This window comes from Callorhinus ursinus, unplaced genomic scaffold, assembly GCF_003265705.2.
Source record: "Callorhinus ursinus isolate GAN/ISIS: 27379988/994484 unplaced genomic scaffold, GSC_fseal_2.0 scaffold35, whole genome shotgun sequence".
NCBI lineage: Eukaryota > Metazoa > Chordata > Mammalia > Carnivora > Otariidae > Callorhinus > Callorhinus ursinus.
In genome coordinates, this window is record NW_027397097.1 from 13,612,547 (window position 1) to 13,630,593 (window position 18,047).

At 38.2% G+C, this 18,047-nt stretch overlaps 1 protein-coding gene across 15 annotated transcripts in view; it reads right to left on the reverse strand.

Annotated features, from left to right (window-relative positions):
- Positions 1-18,047, reverse strand: part of DLG2 (discs large MAGUK scaffold protein 2) — a 2,181,535-nt gene that overhangs the window by 876,105 nt on the left and 1,287,383 nt on the right. For 2 of the 15 annotated variants that reach the window (XM_073879822.1, XM_073879824.1), the window contains exon 1: positions 7,670-8,171. The exons of the other annotated variants lie outside the window; for them this stretch is intronic. In XM_073879822.1, coding sequence (XP_073735923.1) covers positions 7,670-7,747 — 78 coding nt within the window. In that variant the 5' untranslated portion in view covers positions 7,748-8,171. Of the gene's footprint in view, positions 1-7,669; positions 8,172-18,047 lie in introns of those variants that run through there. 15 annotated transcript variants of the gene reach the window in all.

Sequence of the window (18,047 nt, forward strand, 5' to 3'; positions counted from 1 at the left end):
GAGGAGGGGGGGTGGGTTAGCCCGGTGATGGGTATTAAGGAGGGCACGTACTGCATGGAACACTGGGGGTTATATGAAAACAATGGATCATGGATCACCACATCAAAAACTAATGATGAATTGTATGGTGACTAACATAACATAATAAAATTAAAAAAAAAAAGAAAATACCTTGTAAATAAAAAAAAAGAAGAAGAAGCAGGGAATGTTAAAATTGAAAGGAATCTGACTGCAGATGAAGAATCCAGAGAGATTAAGAGACTTAGCCAATGGAGGACAGGTGGTTGGGACAGAGTAGATGACACACAGGCCTGCTGACCCCTAATCCAGTCTTTATCCCCATACAGCTTAGAATCCTCCAGCCAATTCAATCGTTCAACCAGGGTTTATTTAGGGTCTACGATGTGCTAGGTGTCCTGGTGGAATGGGACAGAATCTACAAAGGCTTAATAGTTTAATTAACAATTTAATTATTTATTTGGAGAAATAAGACCACCCCAAATGAAATTAGTGAATACTATAAAGCATTATTTAAAGTGAGATGGTTTCTCTATTAGCCCCCAAAATATAGTACATATGTAAATAAGATGTGTACTTTATCTGATTATCAATTTTATCTCTACAAGAATCATCATGGTTGAGCTAATCGTACCACATGGGGGTTCCCCCTTCCATCTTCGCCATTCAATATAATACCATGGAATGATTACCAGGTTGAGGCATACCATTCTAAAGTATAGTGAAGACAAAACAAAATGGAAAAAAAAAAGCCATTTTGCAACTAAAGTTCTATAAAGTGTACTGAAAGTAAACTATCTGGCTATCAGGTTCCTGGAGGACCCCCAGTGGGAAATCTGGCCTTATTTTCAGCCACATAGTTATTCAACAGAGATGAGGCACAGGTAGATGAGAAGACGGCTGCTGTGTTGATCTGTCCCTTCTCCACATCAATGGCTCACCCAACCCAAGAAAAGTTTAAAGAGCACATGAATAGTTAGGGTGACAGGCTCTGGATTCAGCCAGCTCTGGCCCTGAATGCTGGTTTCACTTTTTGTGATTTTGAACAAATTCTGCAACATCTTTACCTCAGTTTCTTTACTGATTAAGATGGGAGCTAAAATAAGACTACCATAGAAGGTTGTAGAAATGATTAAATGAGATGATACATGTAAAGTACATGTCATTGTGCAAGGCATTGCCATTATTAATAACAATTTTACAGTGGTTTTGTGACCTGCTATCTTCCTCTCCAGCCTACCTCCCCCTCCTTCATTTCAGCCATATCTCTTATCCTGCCTTTTCCCTCTGTCTCCCTCCCTGTCCTGCTAACAGCTGCATTGTGTATTCTTCCAGGGTGGGTAGCAGTGCTGGGACTTCAGAACAGGTGCTACTGTCCATTTTATTGCTTGATTCACCTGCCAGATGACAAGGGAGAACTGCAGGGTTGCATTCAGCATGGACAAACACCTGTCCTTTCTGTCACCACAGCCCGCAGACGCGGGTGCTGAGTCATGCCACTGCTCATGACCGATGAGCTCTCAAAGACTCAGAAGGCTCTAAGAAAGGGACCTGAGAGGACAACCTGTCCATCTCTCCCTGGATCAGGCTACTCTTCAATCTGCCACGAGGCAAAAATAGATGTAGGAAGATTCTATCATTCACTAAGGACTGGAGAGTCTTCAACATCAGGATGTTGCTTCTTATGCTTAAGCTATATATATATATATTTTTAAATATTTTTAATTTATTCATTTGAGACACAGAGATACAGAGAGAGAGAGAGAGAGAGAGAGAGAGCATGAGCAGAGGGAGAGGGAGAAGCAGGCTCCCCGCTGAGCCAGGAACCCAATGTGGGGCTCGATCCCAGGACCCTGGGATCATGACCTGAGCCGAAGGCAGACGCTTAACCATCTGAGCCATCCGGGCGCCCCTGCTTAAGCTATATTTCTGAATTTGCATTTAAATTTATGTTTACATTTATCTGTTACAGGGAAAAATAAACTTGATATCTAGCTCACCATAAATATACATCATATATACAGTATAACATACAGCATATATTGTATAATATACACACTCGGTATGTACTATATGCACACATACATACACACACATACATACAGAGCATTGTTACTGGCTCAGAGCTTGAGCTCTAGAGTCAGACATGGTGTCTAATCCCAGCCACCTACTGGTGAAGTGTTTTTGCTCTAAAAACATAATTATGGTAACTATCTCACTAGATCCTCAAAATAGCACAGTTCTCAGCTCATCGAAAGAATTCAATAAAAGTTAACTATCATTGTTGTTTAGACATATAAATATGTAGTGAGAGGCCAGGAGGCTCTGTAAGCTTTCTCTTCTGCAATCTAAATGGTCCCAGTTTGATTGCTTTTCATTTATTTCTTCTATAACCTTCATTTCCATTTCCCTCTCTTCATTTACCTTCCTAAATCCAGAATAGGACAAATGATGCCAATTGAGTCTCATCAGCACAGAATAAAATGTGTGATATATTTTAGGATTATCTATTAAATTTCCCTATGCCAAGTACTGTTATGATTTGTAAAGACATAAAAGTGATTTGAAAGCAAGTGTAACCTTAAACACTTTATTTATATTAACTCATTTATCCTCAAAATAAACCCATTTATTATTCATTCTTTCAGCTATGCCATACTTCATTGCTTCTAAAAATAAACTTTTCTTTTTATATTTGAACATCTCTGAAATCAAGATGCATCTTGCAACTGATGATGTGTTAAAGTTCCATTGAAAATCTTTTTCTTTCCTTAATAATACATGAAATAATGGAGCATCTTGCAACTGATGACAACCTAGAGTCAATGAAATAGAGTATGAGAGATAACCATATTCCAGGCATTGTTTTAGGCCTTGAAATAAGGGCAACAAGATGGAACAGTCCTTCATTCGGAGAATCCACATTCTAATGGGGAATACAGGGAAGGAAAGACGATTACAGCCAATGTACAAGCAGCTGTAGGAGCCAATGGAAGACTCATCCTGGGCTTGTAGGGGCCAGGGAAGGTTTCCTAGTGATGGTGATGTCACTTAAGGTTGGCGTGCAATTAGTGAGGTGTACGGCTAGCTTGTGGTCTGCTAGTCAGCCAAAGAGGAGAAGAAAAATCCTAGAAGCTAGAAAAAGCATGGGACATTCAGGGATTTGAAAGTAGTTCAGGATGCTGAATTTAGAGTGTCATGGCAGAGGGGCAAGGTGTAGTGGCAGAGGGGGAAGGAGAGGTCAAATCATGATTGGCCTTGTAGACCATGTTAAGAGGTTTGGGTTGATCCTGAGGACATTGGCATCCTACTAAAGCTTACGTGTTACTTCCATTTCACAAATAAGAAAACTGAGCCCTAGAGGAGGCCAAATGATTGGCTTTAGGCTTGATAGCAAAGAATAGGACCAATTTAAATCCCTCCCTCCAGGTCCTCACCTTAAGCCCAATGCTTTTCATGTTATGCCAGGGTCACCCAGGATATTATTGTCTCTCATTGGCCATACTGCCCTCAAATGCATTACTAGTTTATCCTCCATTTCAGTTTATGTTGAACTAATGTGTTTGGTTTAGGTGAAAAGGAAGGTAGAACCAGTATGATGGTTCTTAAGGAATTCTTTAAGGTGAAAATGGCCTAATGTCAGGATGTTTGGGCTCAGTCATATCACTTGTAGGTTATACATTACTGCTAAGCTCATCCACAGTTGTGTCTATTGGGTGATGGATATTGATGCCAGTCTTTCCTAAATGCATCAAGCATCCACTTTTCAGGGTGGTATGCTTAAAATAAAAATAGTTAAATATAAAAATGAGGACAAAAACAAATGAGAGAAAGCAATGCTGATTGGGTAGTGAGGGTTCACAATTTTCTACTCTTGCATATTATTATGTCACCAGAAATTGCATTTCAATTTATCTTAAAGCTTCTTCAGCTGCCCTCTTAGAGTAATACAATCTAGAGATGGACTAAATTAAGCAATTTAAGTTGAAATGTTACAAAAAGGCATAAAAGTAAGACACTAACGTCTGAACTAATTACATAGGGTCAAAAAAAAAAAGAATAATTATTTGAACGGAGGTATTCTTTTCTGGCCAGCCAGTTTTGATTTCATATTATCACATTTAAAATAATTTTGTTCAAAGAATTTATTGGTATGCACAAACTGTCTTTTTAATGAGAGAGTAACAAAGAGCCTTTTGCTTTTCTTTTTGGAAAAACAACAATGTGAATCACCTAATATCTTTGACTCACTCTAAAAAGAGAGTGCATCTGCAACTGCCAAGCATTTAGGTTCTTTTTAATGAAAGACATCTTTGGTTTCAATAGGATAAGCAATGAGTACAAATGCCAATGTTTAGGTTTTGATGATATGACAATTACTAGCTATTTAAAAGGAATAATAGGTGCCAGGATGACAGCTTGCTATACTTACCCAGCAAAAGAGGACAAACAGTGTAAAGTCTTTAATAACAGGACAGACAATTGTCTATTCAAGATAGCTTAGGTAGAGTCTTATCAGAAATAAGGGGGCCGCGTTACAGGATCGGTAACTTTGATTCCGTAAACCTCATGACTTTTGCATTTTTATATCAAAAGGGGGAGGCAAAATAAGAAGGAATGGTTAACCTTATTCAGGCAAGGTAAGGTGAATGACAGGTGGATGGAGGGGAATGTTATAGACTCAAGGAGTCATTTTTGGAATAGCTTGGGTAAACTTGGGCTCCAATCCAAGCACGGATACTTACTGTTCACTTAGTGACCTTGGGCTAGCTACTTTTCTCTCTGGGACTCTAGAAAAATGATTTCTACCTTATAGGATTGCTGTGAATGCATAAAGCACCTGCTGTATAATGTGCATGGACAAGGGCTATCATTAACATTACTGTTGTGCTTGTTATTATCATTACATTCCATGCTGCTATTTAACTCTGTTGGCATTGACTGAGGTAAAACAGTAGACCAGGCAACCATGAATAAGGCACACTGCATGTTTAGGGATGGCATTTAGACTTGCACATTCCCAATTAGCTTTTCAATTAACCCCAGCCTTGAGGAATTCACTTCCCAGACCACACCTGAATGCTAAAATAGGACTGATGGGCTATGATGAGTGCAGGTTGTTTTACTAGAGTAGGAGAAAATAAACTATGCTACCTATAGCAAAAAGAAGCCAAAATTTGCAGAAGACCCTAAAATGAAACCATAATCACTATCTATGACACAGATTTATACCCCCAAATGCTAAGCATGCTATGAATCTAGCAATAGTTGTTTCACATTTAAATTTACTAGTCATTCTGTAAATAAAACTCATTAATGATCTGATTTTATTCATCTTCCTCCATTTTATAATAAAGCATGACCACATATAGTCAGCACCCCTTTAGATCCCTTCCGTGTTTGCAATGATGTGATCTCTGATGCTCTAGTAGTACTTTATATGAATTTATTCAGCTTGCAGTATCATTTGTTCACTGTCTTCTCAGTTAAACTGTATTACTGAACTCATTAGACAAAATATTAATTCACAATAGTTGGTTTAAATAAGGCATGTAATAAAATTAGGTACACAGAATAAATAAACTATTTCCATTCACCAAGCTTCAGCTGAGGGCCTTCATTGTTCAAGGCAGCATACCTTTTAATTTATTCCAGGGACTCCGTGAATACAAACCCATAGAAAAAAAAAAAGGATGCTATTTTCATATTAGTTTTCATCACCTGGTGTTCAAAATTAACTCCTCCTAGCTCCCCTGGCTAGCACAAGGGCATTCGAGTTAATAGTTTTCCTTTGGTCTTTATCACTCAGAGAACAAAACTTCAGTTCTCCAATGTTGATTTCCTTGCTCCCTGAGTAAGAGAAATAAATAATTTAGAGCCATTAACCCCACATTTGGTTTCTTCTTACCTAGCCTAAGCATCAGCCACCACAGAAGTGAAAGGAAGGTAGCTATCACAGGTCCTTTACTGTCTTCTCCCCACTCTCAAGAATCAGAAGCTCATGTTACTTTGTTGGATTACCATCCTTTTAGGTTCCATACAAAGCATTTTCAGACTGCTGTTCTCCACATTTAGACCCAAGTCTGAATTAAGTGCCACTGGGAGATTCATCTTTTCTTTGCACACGAATTTGGCATAAGGCATTACCTCCCTGTGGCTTTCGGAGTCATTTGTGGTCCTGACGGTCCCCCTCATCCGTACAACCTTTAATTTTCATAAGAAGAAGCCACTTTTTCAAAACATTTGCTCCAATAAAAGACCTACTTACAAGTCCCTTTCCTTAAAAATCACTTGAGAAGCAAAAAAACAAAAACAAAAACAAAACCCCCCAAACCCAACTGTTCAATATATATGTTGCTGGTACATGACAACTACATTTGCAGTCTTGGACCTGGGATATATATACACAGAGTAGGAACAGGATCAATTTCCCCCTACCATTGCCTTCCTCCCTCACCACAAGGGCCATTCAATAACAAGTCTGTCATCACTCTACAATCCTCACATCTGGACAGTCAAAAAAGCTACAGAAAAAACCCCTGAAGTCAGAACTCCAATAATGTTTTCTCTTTTCACATTGCAAACAATCATATCTCGGGTTTATCCCTGGATTCTTGTTCATGTTATCAACATTTCCCCTCTGAAGGAACAAATAGCAAGTCAAAGTGAAGGAACATTCGCAGTCGGGAGGAAGGACTATGCCACAGGCCAGGAAAACCATCTCTGGGTCAATCTCACCAGGAGATTTAAGGCCAAAAGGAGACTGGACCAAAGATCCTCAGATAAATATGGAAAAATCTCAGCTTCACAAAATTTTGTTTCCTAAGGAAGTTTCCCCAACACCTATCAAATTGGACACAAAATTTCCTAAATATGACAGTTTGGTCAGTGCCTCTGAAAGCAGAGGACAAATTCGGGATGAAAGCTTGTAATGCATCTCAAGACTTACAGGCCATTTTATTTTCTTAGAGAAAGATAATTAGGGGGGAAATCTACACAGAGGTTCTCTAGGAGGAAACAACTAGTCATGCTGAATAAAAGAAATACAAAGCCACTCTCTAAATGGCCATGACTACCCAATTATAAATATAATTTGTACTATTGTAAACACCTTTGCAATGATGGTTCGGTGGATCTGAAAAGATACCAAGCACCCCTCTGGAGTCTGGTCAATGTTATTGAGAGTCCCAAATATGTGTTCCTAGGACACACACTAGGACATAAGTACTGGAGAAAGGCTCAGGGATTTATAATGCTCCCTTCAGAACCAAACACTGTAGTAATAAAAATAATGCAGTATAGCAACAAGTTTACTAGAGAGCTCCTGGAAGAAGCAAATATTTCAGCTGTTCAACTGTTTTCACCCTATGCCATTTAAAGGAATATTAAGTCTCTGCCAAGACACTCTATCAGTTGCTGATTTCACCTAATATTCTGATGAGCAGATGATCCTGCTTAACCCCCACTGCTCCCTTCCCAAGTAGCAAAGCTCCAAGAGTTAGCCCTCCTGTGAGTGGCATGGACTACATTCACAGTGAGAAGCAGGTTCTCACCCCAAGCTAGTAAAGACTGCGTCTGTACTCAGACTAGCAGTCCAGAGCAGGCAGTTGACGAATCGGAAAGGTAATCTTCACCCGCACTCATTCCATACCTTTTCTGATTTTGCCTTCCTGGCATTGTGCACGAACCTGCGACCCAGCTTCTTGGCATACCAGATAGAGGCAAACATAGCGATGCCAATGGAAGGAATTCACAACGAAGCTGCTGCACAATCAACTTCCCACCTCGGCTCAGAGACAAACGGAATCCGGCTGGAGCTGTCACTTGCCGGCTGTTGCTTTCTCAGTTCCTCTCATGCTGGTTAGCCGAGGGAGAGGGTGGGAGGCAGGGGCAGGAGGGGCTTGGGGGGAAGGCAGTCCTGTTTGGCCCGGTCTGCAGGTATATTTACATCCTGCCAGCAGGAGGTCCGGGCGAGGCGGGCGAGGCGGGGGCTGCTTCAGTAGCCGCTCACACACATCCAGTCGCGAAGTATCTGTCTGCAGTTCTTCGGGCACCGTCCCCAAACTCCATGTGTGTCAGGAGGAAGGGAAGCCGCAGTCAGCTCCTCCGGGAGGCGGCTCACCTCCCGCTCTGGGCTCCGGCATTTGCACTCCTCGCTTGGCTTCCCTCTGTCTTGACAGTGCGTGCTGGCGGCAGTAGCCGGGAAAAGACAGAGCCACATACAGGCTCGCAGGTAAAACAGCCAATACAGGAGCTGCCAGGCACGGGGCGGGGGTGGGGGGAGGGGGGGTGGGGGGAGCAAGGCCACCACGAGCTGGCCCTGGGGACCCAAACAGGTGTCCCTGGAGCCTGAATCCTTCTCCGAAGCTCCAAGAATTTCCAGCTATTAGGGTGGCTGGAAACAGAAGTGTCCATCCCTTGCCCCCTCCCGAACTTCTTTTGGTCCAAGGGAAGTCTTATCTCTGATCATTAGCCAGGCTTTTCTACAGCTTGCAAGAGCCACACTTTATTTCTTTGGAGACTGGCCTGGGACAAAGGGCAAAGTAAGCAGGAAAAAAGTGTACTCCCAAATGCTCGGGTAAAGGTCCTTCGTTTTCAACCTCCTCAGTTCTACCTCTAAAGTAACAGAGGCCTCTTTTATAAGCACAGGTTTTCAACATGGGGACTGGGGGATGGAGAGGGACTTAAATCTACCTCTAAACTAAAATAGAGCAATCTTTCTTTTTTTTTAAGATTTTCTTTATTTATTTGACAGAGAGACACAGCGAGAGAGGGAGCACAAGCAGGGGGAGTGGGAGAGGGAGAAGCCGGCTTCCTGCTGAGCAGGGAGCCCGCGATGCAGGGCTCGATGCCAGGACCCTGGGATCATGACCCGAGCAGAAGGCAGAAGTTTGACTGAGCCACCCAGGCGCCCCTTCTTCTTCTTTTTTTTTAAGCCTAGAGTTTTCTTGCAGTAATACCCACTGATAAATGAAGGACTGTAATATCACTTTGGGGAAGACAGATTTACAGCAACTCTTAAACCATGGTCCTTTGAAGAATTTTCACATTTGATTCTACCACCAGGTGCTTTCAACTCCAAGTATCTTATTAGGGCTTAGATTATTATATGAGGCATTTCAAAGATAAAGTCAATTTTAAGGGACAAGCGTTCCCTCCAACACGAGATAGCGGTTAGTTAAGCTTTGACCCATCTTACTAGAGGACAAAAATTAGACTGCTCTTCTTGACAAGGAAAACTTTCCTTCCAGTGATATACAGATGAGACTCAATCCGGTAAATGTTTTCCAGCTAATCGGACAGAACTGCCCTAAGAGCACCAATGGTCCAAAGAACGTCAACACACTTACAGACACTGGAAAAGAACTCCCTTCTCTCAATATAAGTCACTTGAGGTTTACTCTCAAAGAAGGTTGGGTCTTCAGTCAGCCAGAATCTCTTTTATACAATATAAAATGGTCCTCCCCCTTATCTGTGGGGGACACATTCCAAGATCCCCAGTGGATGCCTGAAACCACGGATAGTGCCAAACGCTACATATACTCTATTTTTTTCTATGCATACGTACTTATGATAATGTTTAATTTGTAAATTAGTCACAATAAGAGATTAACAATAACTAATAATAAAATAGAACAGTTATAACAATATATTGTAATAAAAGCTATGCGAGTATCATTTCTCAAATATAACGGATTGTATTGTCCTCACCCTCCTTCTTGTGGTAATGTGAGATTTTATGATGCCTACATGATGAGATGAAGTGAGGGAAGTGACACAGACATTGTGACGTAGCGTGAGGCTACAGCTGACCTTCCCACCATAAGTCAGGAAGAGGATTATTTGCTTTCAGACAGTGGTTGACTGCAGGTAATTGACACCTCGGAAGCAAAACCGTGGATAAGAAGGGATTCCTATACTAGATGTCCTGGTAGGCAACTGGAGGCAGAACAAGGCAGTGTGGGATAAGATAGCAGTCAAGACCCACTTCTGTGTTACTCACTAAGGTAATACTGATGCCTAAAACAGTGGGTTTTTTTAATTTATTTTTTTTAAAGATTTTGTTTATTTATTTGAGAGAGAGAGTGAGTGAGAGCATGCAAGAGCACAAGCAGGGAGGCAGAGGGAGAGAGAAAGGGAGAAGCAGACTCTCCACTGAGCCGGGAGCCCGATGCAGGGCTCGATCCCAGGCCCCTGGGATCATGACCCGAGCCAAAGGCAGACACTTAATTGACTGAGCCACCCTGGTGCCCCTAAAACAGTGTTTAGCACAAGGAAATCAGTGTATGTTTGTTGAATGGATAAATGACCTGGGTTTTAACCAGGGCTATGCTTCTAATCTCCTTGTTCTCTCCGAACTTGATTTGCCTCATCTGTAAAGTAAGACAATTAGGCAGATGATTTTTAAGGCCCCTCCCTGCCCTATGAGTCTACGATTCTGATTATGAGTCTTCATGCGAGTACTGAACAGAAATGGGCAGTGTTCACCAGGGGCACTAATGGCTCCGTGTTCTGAAAAGCTAACAGCAGCACCCTTGGGGCAACCCAGATCCTTCTACCTTCTGCAATGTGCACAACTGCCACCTATGATTTGGTTTTGCCATTTTCTGTTCTTTTGGTCCGTGTTCCCACTTCCTATCAACATGACTTTTCTTGTATTTCCTTTTGTCACTCTTCGACAACCCCTATGCAAAATCCTCCACATCACACCCTGTGCTCTTTGGAGGAAAAGTGCCACAGAAATCTAGCAAATAAATAAATGATAACTCCTGCTTAGTTTTTAAAGAGCTACTCAGCAGGACTGCAGCTTACCCTAATATTGCCATCATGCTAAAGGTATTCATTATTCCTTCATACGAGTTTGTCCAAACCACGGTTTAGTTGAAAGACTCTTCAGTGAACAGAATAAAGTAGATCGAAAGTGGAGGGGGGAGCAATTCTTCCTAAATTAATGAGTAGAAATTTCTGTTTTTAATATTTTAAGATGGAATTAGTCAACAAAGAGGTGAGAAAAAAATGTTGAGCTTTCAAGCCACTGATATCATGGAATCAAAGAATGTTAATTTACTCTGATGGGAATGCCAGATCAGAAAATAATGTTTGCACTTTCTTCATAAGATAAGATTTCCTAAGTCACTAAAACTGGGGCTTGGAGAGATCTTTGATCATATTGTTGGTTGATCATATTGTTGGTTGGTTTTGCTTTTAAATTGAACCTTTAATGCCCTTCTTCACACACCTGACCCAGCGGCTTTATTAACTTTTACAGGATGGAGTTCTTGAAATTAATTGGGGCCTACCAGCTAAGATTTAACTTTAAAAATCACAAGAATAACCTCTGTACTTTAAATAGGCAACCAGAGGTAGAAAGGATAGAAATAGGCGTGGAGTAGGTCATTTGTAGCCAGGACCCAGGTCCGTGTTATGCGAACGCTTAGCACAATGTAGGTATTCAAACTATATTTGTTGACTGTGTCTATGGTGAAATAGGAGAAGCCTCAAACTGGAAAGACTAGAAGATGCAATAGAAGCATACCTACAAATTTTAAGTTGTAAAAGTTTTTTGAAAGCTCGATGTCTTGTCAAGGGAATGAAGTCATTGCCAGAGCTGTATAAGCATCTTCCCTAGACTCCTTCTGGGCAGACCTGCCTGCTACCAAGAGTGTGGCTGCCGCCCACAATAACTCCTAAGAGTCTCTAACCAATGCTGTGCTGATTGAGACAAATAACTTTTGTGGCTCTGCTGTGTAAGGGACACAAGTTTGTCAGATGCTTTCCATCTGTATATCATCAATACCCGGACAGAACTTTTCCTTTATAATTTCATTTTTAATACCTCTCATATGACAGAAGCCTACTGGTGCAGCTGAGTACGAGATACAACATTAATCCTTTTAAGCAGCTTTGGGTTCATGCCTCAACACACACACTGTGAGCCTCCTCTGAATTCTCAAGGTAAATGCAATGTTTAAATCAAGCCATTAAGTTCATACTTAATGAATGAACACATGAATGATTTCTTTTTAATAATCACCTAAATACATCACAGATAATTATAAAAATAGAGTAAACATTAAACCCTAGAAACTAGTATCTGGTAGCTTGAAAAGCTATTGAGGTTAGGTGTTTAATATACACCAGAGAAAATACATGTTTGAGACATAAACAAGTTAATGTACAGAACCAATAAACATTCAAATATTTGTTTGAGTTGCTTGCATACCTGATATTCATATTTATAGCCCTTTGATTAACATCTGATATTAGCCTGTTATTAAAAAGTAGGTGTCAGAAATATACTACATAGAATTTATGACTAAAGGAATAGAAACATAATATTTAATTTAATTCACAGGAATACCAAGATGTTGATATCAGTTAACTCTGTAAAGGGCATGGGAAAAAGAAAATAAAAACATTTACATTTCATTTTATATGGTTGTGTAATATTTGAGTCTTCCACAATGAGAACATATCAATGTTATTGCATGTATGATTCAAAAGGTAATCAATATCTTTTTATAAAAATGTATTGTTTATTTACTAGGGACCCCAAATGAACAAGATACAATCCCTCCTTTCAAGGAGTCCTGTACAGTTGGGAGCACAGATTTATAAAGAAATTTCAGGGCAGGATGGCTTTCTAAGAGATGTGTGAAAGATAATGTGGGAACTCAGGAAAAAAAATAACTGTTTCTTGGTTTCTATAGGTTATAAGCACAATAATAAATGTTAGCTGGAAAAAGCACAATAATTAGTGCCAAAGTATATAAAAAGGCAAAGGAATAGCTAAATCTCTCTGCATGTTTTATTTGTACGAACACTAAGAAAAATGGTAACTATAACTTTGTATGTATATCAAAATGAATGTGTGCAAACCGATCCAGTTGCAGATAGATAATATTTCTGTCCCAAAGAGATAACCAGCCACAGATAAGTGTGAAAAAATATTGGAATCACTACAAATAATAAACCCATTGACTCTAATTATGATGGGCTAAACCTACCTCTTTTTTTTTGTTTTGTTTTCAAAATCATCAAAACTAATTCTTCAGTATTTCAATATCTCACACACCCTTTCTTTTAAATGTTTAATCATGATATATTTAAGCATCTAGAGACAGAGACGTAAGAGAGTAAATATGACACTCGTCTATGTGCCTATCACCCAGATTTAATAAATGATAACATTCTACCATATTTGATTCAGATTCATTTTAAAGAAATAAACCTTTTGTCATATAAACAAAACCTTTCCACTTCACTCCACCCTACATGAAATTCATCTCAAAATAATGTTCACTCAATATTCTTGTACCACTAAGTAAATACAACTTTATATAGAGTAGGTACTTCAAAATATAACTGACAGGTCATAGGGTATGCCCATATTGAACTTTCATTAAAAATTTCTCACTATTTTATATAATTAGTAGTTTATACAAGTCCTATATTCTAGATGACATGGTATTATCAGACTTATTAATTTTTCCCAAACATAATGCATAATGTTAGATTCTGAGAGTTTGGATATACATTGTCTTTATTACTAGGGAGACTTAGCATCTTATATGTTTATTGTCAATTTGAACTTTCTTCTATTCATAGCCTTTGCCCATTTTTAAATTAAATTATGTTTATCTCATGCATTTGTAAAATTATGTATTCTGGACACTGATTCCTTGTTTATTATAGGCACTGAAAATATCTCTTCCCAACCTGTGACTCTTTTTAAACTTCATTTATATTTTATCATACACATAGGAGTCCTCATAAAAATTTAAATATACTGAAATTTATCAATATTTTCTTTTATGTGTGTACATTTTTGTATCTCAAGGAATTTTTTTCCTGTTCCAGGTACATAAGTACATTATCTTATATTTTCTTCTACACAATTTTTTTCTTTTCACAAGCAAGTCTTAATTTTTTATTTAATTTATAGCATGAGATAGGAACTTACTTTCCCCATATATATGGCCAGTTGTATGTATGTATTTTTGTACATATGTATGTATTTTGCTGGTATATAAGAATGTTATTCCTTTTCCTTACTGACTCATGATGCTCCTAAGTAATAGGTCTAGATCATATGAATGTGCATATGATTATTTCTGGGCTCTTTGTGGATTGTTCTGTTTTTATTTACCTGGACCAATACCACATTATCTTGGTTAATATGCCTTACAATAAATATTGATATCTGAGGGGCTATTCATCCTTTTCACTTGATCTAACTTCAAATTAATTTTTATAAAGTTGTACAATTGATCATTTTAATACCACACCCAATATTCCATGTTATTATTTTATAATATTTTGGTTCTCTCTTGTTAGTAGTGCCATTCCTGACCAAATTGGTCATTATCAGCATCATTATTTATTTTTCTACAAGTAAAGGTTACTCAAAATAACTCTCACATTCTATCAGTTTATTTTCTTATCATTACTTTTAGCATCTGAACCCTCCTAAACTTCCTTCTTACTGATGTGTGTATTGTAATAGTTATTTCCGCAAAAATCTGAGACGGTTAAACACGCTCAACCTTTTTATGTTTTTCCTGAATGGCCTACATTCAGCTTCGAGTTTGAACGATACCATTGGTAAGTGGAGATGTCTAGATTGACAGTGATTTTTCCCTCAGCATTTTGAAGATATTATTTCATGCTGTCTTCTGGCATCTGTTTTTACGGAAGCTGTTGCTGTCAATCAAATTGTTCAATCGTAAGAACAATATCTCTTTTTTTATGGTTTGTTTGAAGGTTTTGTGTTCTTTGTTTTTGTCAAACTACAGTTTCAATACAGTGTTTTTGTTTTTTTAAAATTCTGCTTGGAACTCATAATGGTTCTTTAATCTCATTATTTTTTTAAAAAAATTCTCAGTCTTTTCAAGTATCCTCCCTCAATCTCTCTATTCTCTCCTTCAAAAATCCTGTAGTATTTTTCCCGGTCTGTTTTATTTGACCCAACCTATTGCTTCATATATCTCTTACCCTTCTTCTTCTTTTTTTTGTGCTCTTTTCAGGGGTATGGGCTTAGCTCTAATTACTGTTTTTTCTTAGGTTTAATCTATTGTTTTACCTATCTACAGAGTGCTTATGTTTAATGAATTGTATATATACGCTATATAGATATTTAATTTCTAGAGGTTCTACATACTTCTTTTTAAATCCACCCAGTCTTTTATAAGGGTATTCTGTTTATGATTTTTATTCCTCCCTTTGTCATGTTTTTGAATTAAAACATTTAATTTGAGGTCTTTATCTGTTACTCTCATTACCCAATTTGCTTGGAAATCTAACCCTGCTGATTCCACTCATAGTGGATAGTTTCTGTATGTAACTGTACATTTTTATTCTAAAATCTTCTTTGATAAGACTGTACTTCCTGTGAGAGTCCCAGGGACCTTTAGTAATGTGACTCTTGCTACAGAATAATTTGCATATCCTTCTGCTAGTTGCCCAGAGGTTTCACTATTCCAGAAGCACTTTCATGTTAAATATGTGGCTTCATGTTATTCTCCCCACACCAAAGCATTAAGCTTACTTTTCCCCCCTTTTTCTACTCATAATAAAAACACTTCCTTATTGCTTTTCTGAGCTAATGAATAAAGTTTTTTAGAAACTCTATCATTAAATGACAAACTTCAGTTTTTAGTTTTATGCAGGGGTCTTAGTTTCATTTCTCTTCCTTTGGTGATCATAAGGACAACTGTCTTGCCCAGCACAGGCACCAAAACCCCTGCACTCTCACCCCGAAGGCTCATACTGAGTCCCACATACCCCTGGGATGCCACAGTCAGCCCAAAGAAATCACTGCTCTGGCCATCATTTTATACAAACTCAAACCAGTCAAACTGCCATGCCTCTAGATTAATCCCAAAACAAACTGAAGAATTTAACTGGGCTGCCCATGAGCTTTTAGTATTTAATAAGCATGTCTGACAATTGTGTGTATAAGATGTATTGCAAAATGTTTCATGCAAGAGATTCCAGGAAGTCATTTAATTAAAATGCTATTCAAAAGCCCCTATCATATAATAATTAATTACCTAGAGTTAACAGTGAGATAAACCACCACCACTACCACTTTTGTGACCTTGGACAAATAATGTTGAGTGAATAAAATGGGATAATAATGGAAACTATACCTTCGTGTTGATAATAAGGGTCAAATGAAATAACACATGTAAATTACTTAGAGCAGCGCCTGGGGCACACAATATGTACAATAAACATGTTTTTATTTTTATTCATCCTCTAACCTTCAAGAAATACAACAAACACATTAGAAAGAAGACTTGTGCTTACTATAATGAAAAAGCAGAAAGTGCTTTTTAAAACAATCTTTATCTTTGTATTTAACCATCTTCACTGCTAGGAAGTCTACCTTCTTTCTAAGTCCTTTCTTTTTTTTTTTAATTTCATTAATCAGGAAAACAAATCAGTTTCCAAACCTTTGTAAAATCTTTCATAGATTTAAAGACTTTCAGTTTCACAAACGTCTCTATTCTGGGCCAAATAAATATTTTCTTAAGCTTTCTAAATAGGTTTTTTTTTTTTTTTAGTCTTTTGAGAGTCTCTCTTCATTTTACAGATCTCTCATACACACACACACACACACAAAACTCAATGAATCCCGAATTTATAGAGTAGTTTTGAATCCACATGTTATGATTTGCCCACATGCTTACAATTAAATTTTACTACAATTGAGGATATTGATTGATATGGCAATAACTATCAAAAGGAATGAATTGCTGAGTGAATATATGTGAGAAGCAGAGTAGCCATCAGCTAAGAAAAAATGGCTATCTAATGGAACACACAAGAATTATGACCTGTGAGAACAAAAAACAATGCAATACGCAAGACCAAAGAGTTCTCCTGAAACAGCTATACAATGTTAAAGCATGAGTAGTTGAATAATTTGGTAACAGATAATTCAATTCAATCTCCAAATCTGCATGTCTTGCCAAAGCATGCCACAAATACAGGCATTTAAACACCACTCATCTAACCTGAGCCCTTTGGAATGGGAACTTTCCTATCAACTATAATTTATTACACAGTCCAGTATTGTACCTATCTCAACAAGAGAATTATTTCCATCCATGGAAGGAAAGTGCTAATTTGGGAATCAATACTCTTCGTTTTAATTTTAGTTTTACAGTCATCTTACCTCTGGGTATTGTACTATATAACCAATCTCTAAATTCCCCTTAAGACCAAATAATCTATTACTCCATGACATTATGACCCAAAAATTGGTCTGTAAGTCAATGGCCTTTCAAGTCCACTGTCCATTTTTGATGAAGTTGTAGTCTTGCCATATCATCTTTTGGGTCGTCACAAAAGTATTTTCCATTTCGCTGACACACTCCACGTACTTGCATCTTTGTATATGCGGTTCCCCCCCTTGCAGTCCTTCCTTTCCACCTTGCCGCCTGCCATTCTACACGTGACAAATCCTTACATGTATTCTGGGATTTGGCTCAATAATTCTCTATGAAACTTTTCCTGATCCCTCCAGACAGAGCCAGTTTGTACTCCTGTGCTAAAACTAATATTCCCTATTGCAATTTGTACATATCCCAAGTTTAGCTTTTGTGACTACTTTAAATTTAAATGGTTTCCCCTAAATGACTAAGAGCAATTTAAAAAAAATTCCCATGCCTTACTTCTTTTTGTATCCTCATGGATCTGCATAGTCCTTTGCATATAGTAGGCACTCAATAAATGTATTAGATAATTTAATAGTTATTTGCTTAATGAATGAACAAATGAGTGAGCTTATCACTTGAATTAACCTGCTTCATACCCCCAAGAGAAAACAGAAAGGCACTGTAGAGACATACATTAAGCATTTATTATTACATTCTATTTGTATTTTAACCTCACATTCATCTTCATACTATAAGAGATAAGTCAAAGTCACTGTAAGAAGGGCTCAAAGTGCTTTGAAACACATTTCAAAGGTAAATCAATGAGACTTCTTGACTCATGGCCTACAAGCTATCAATTTTTTT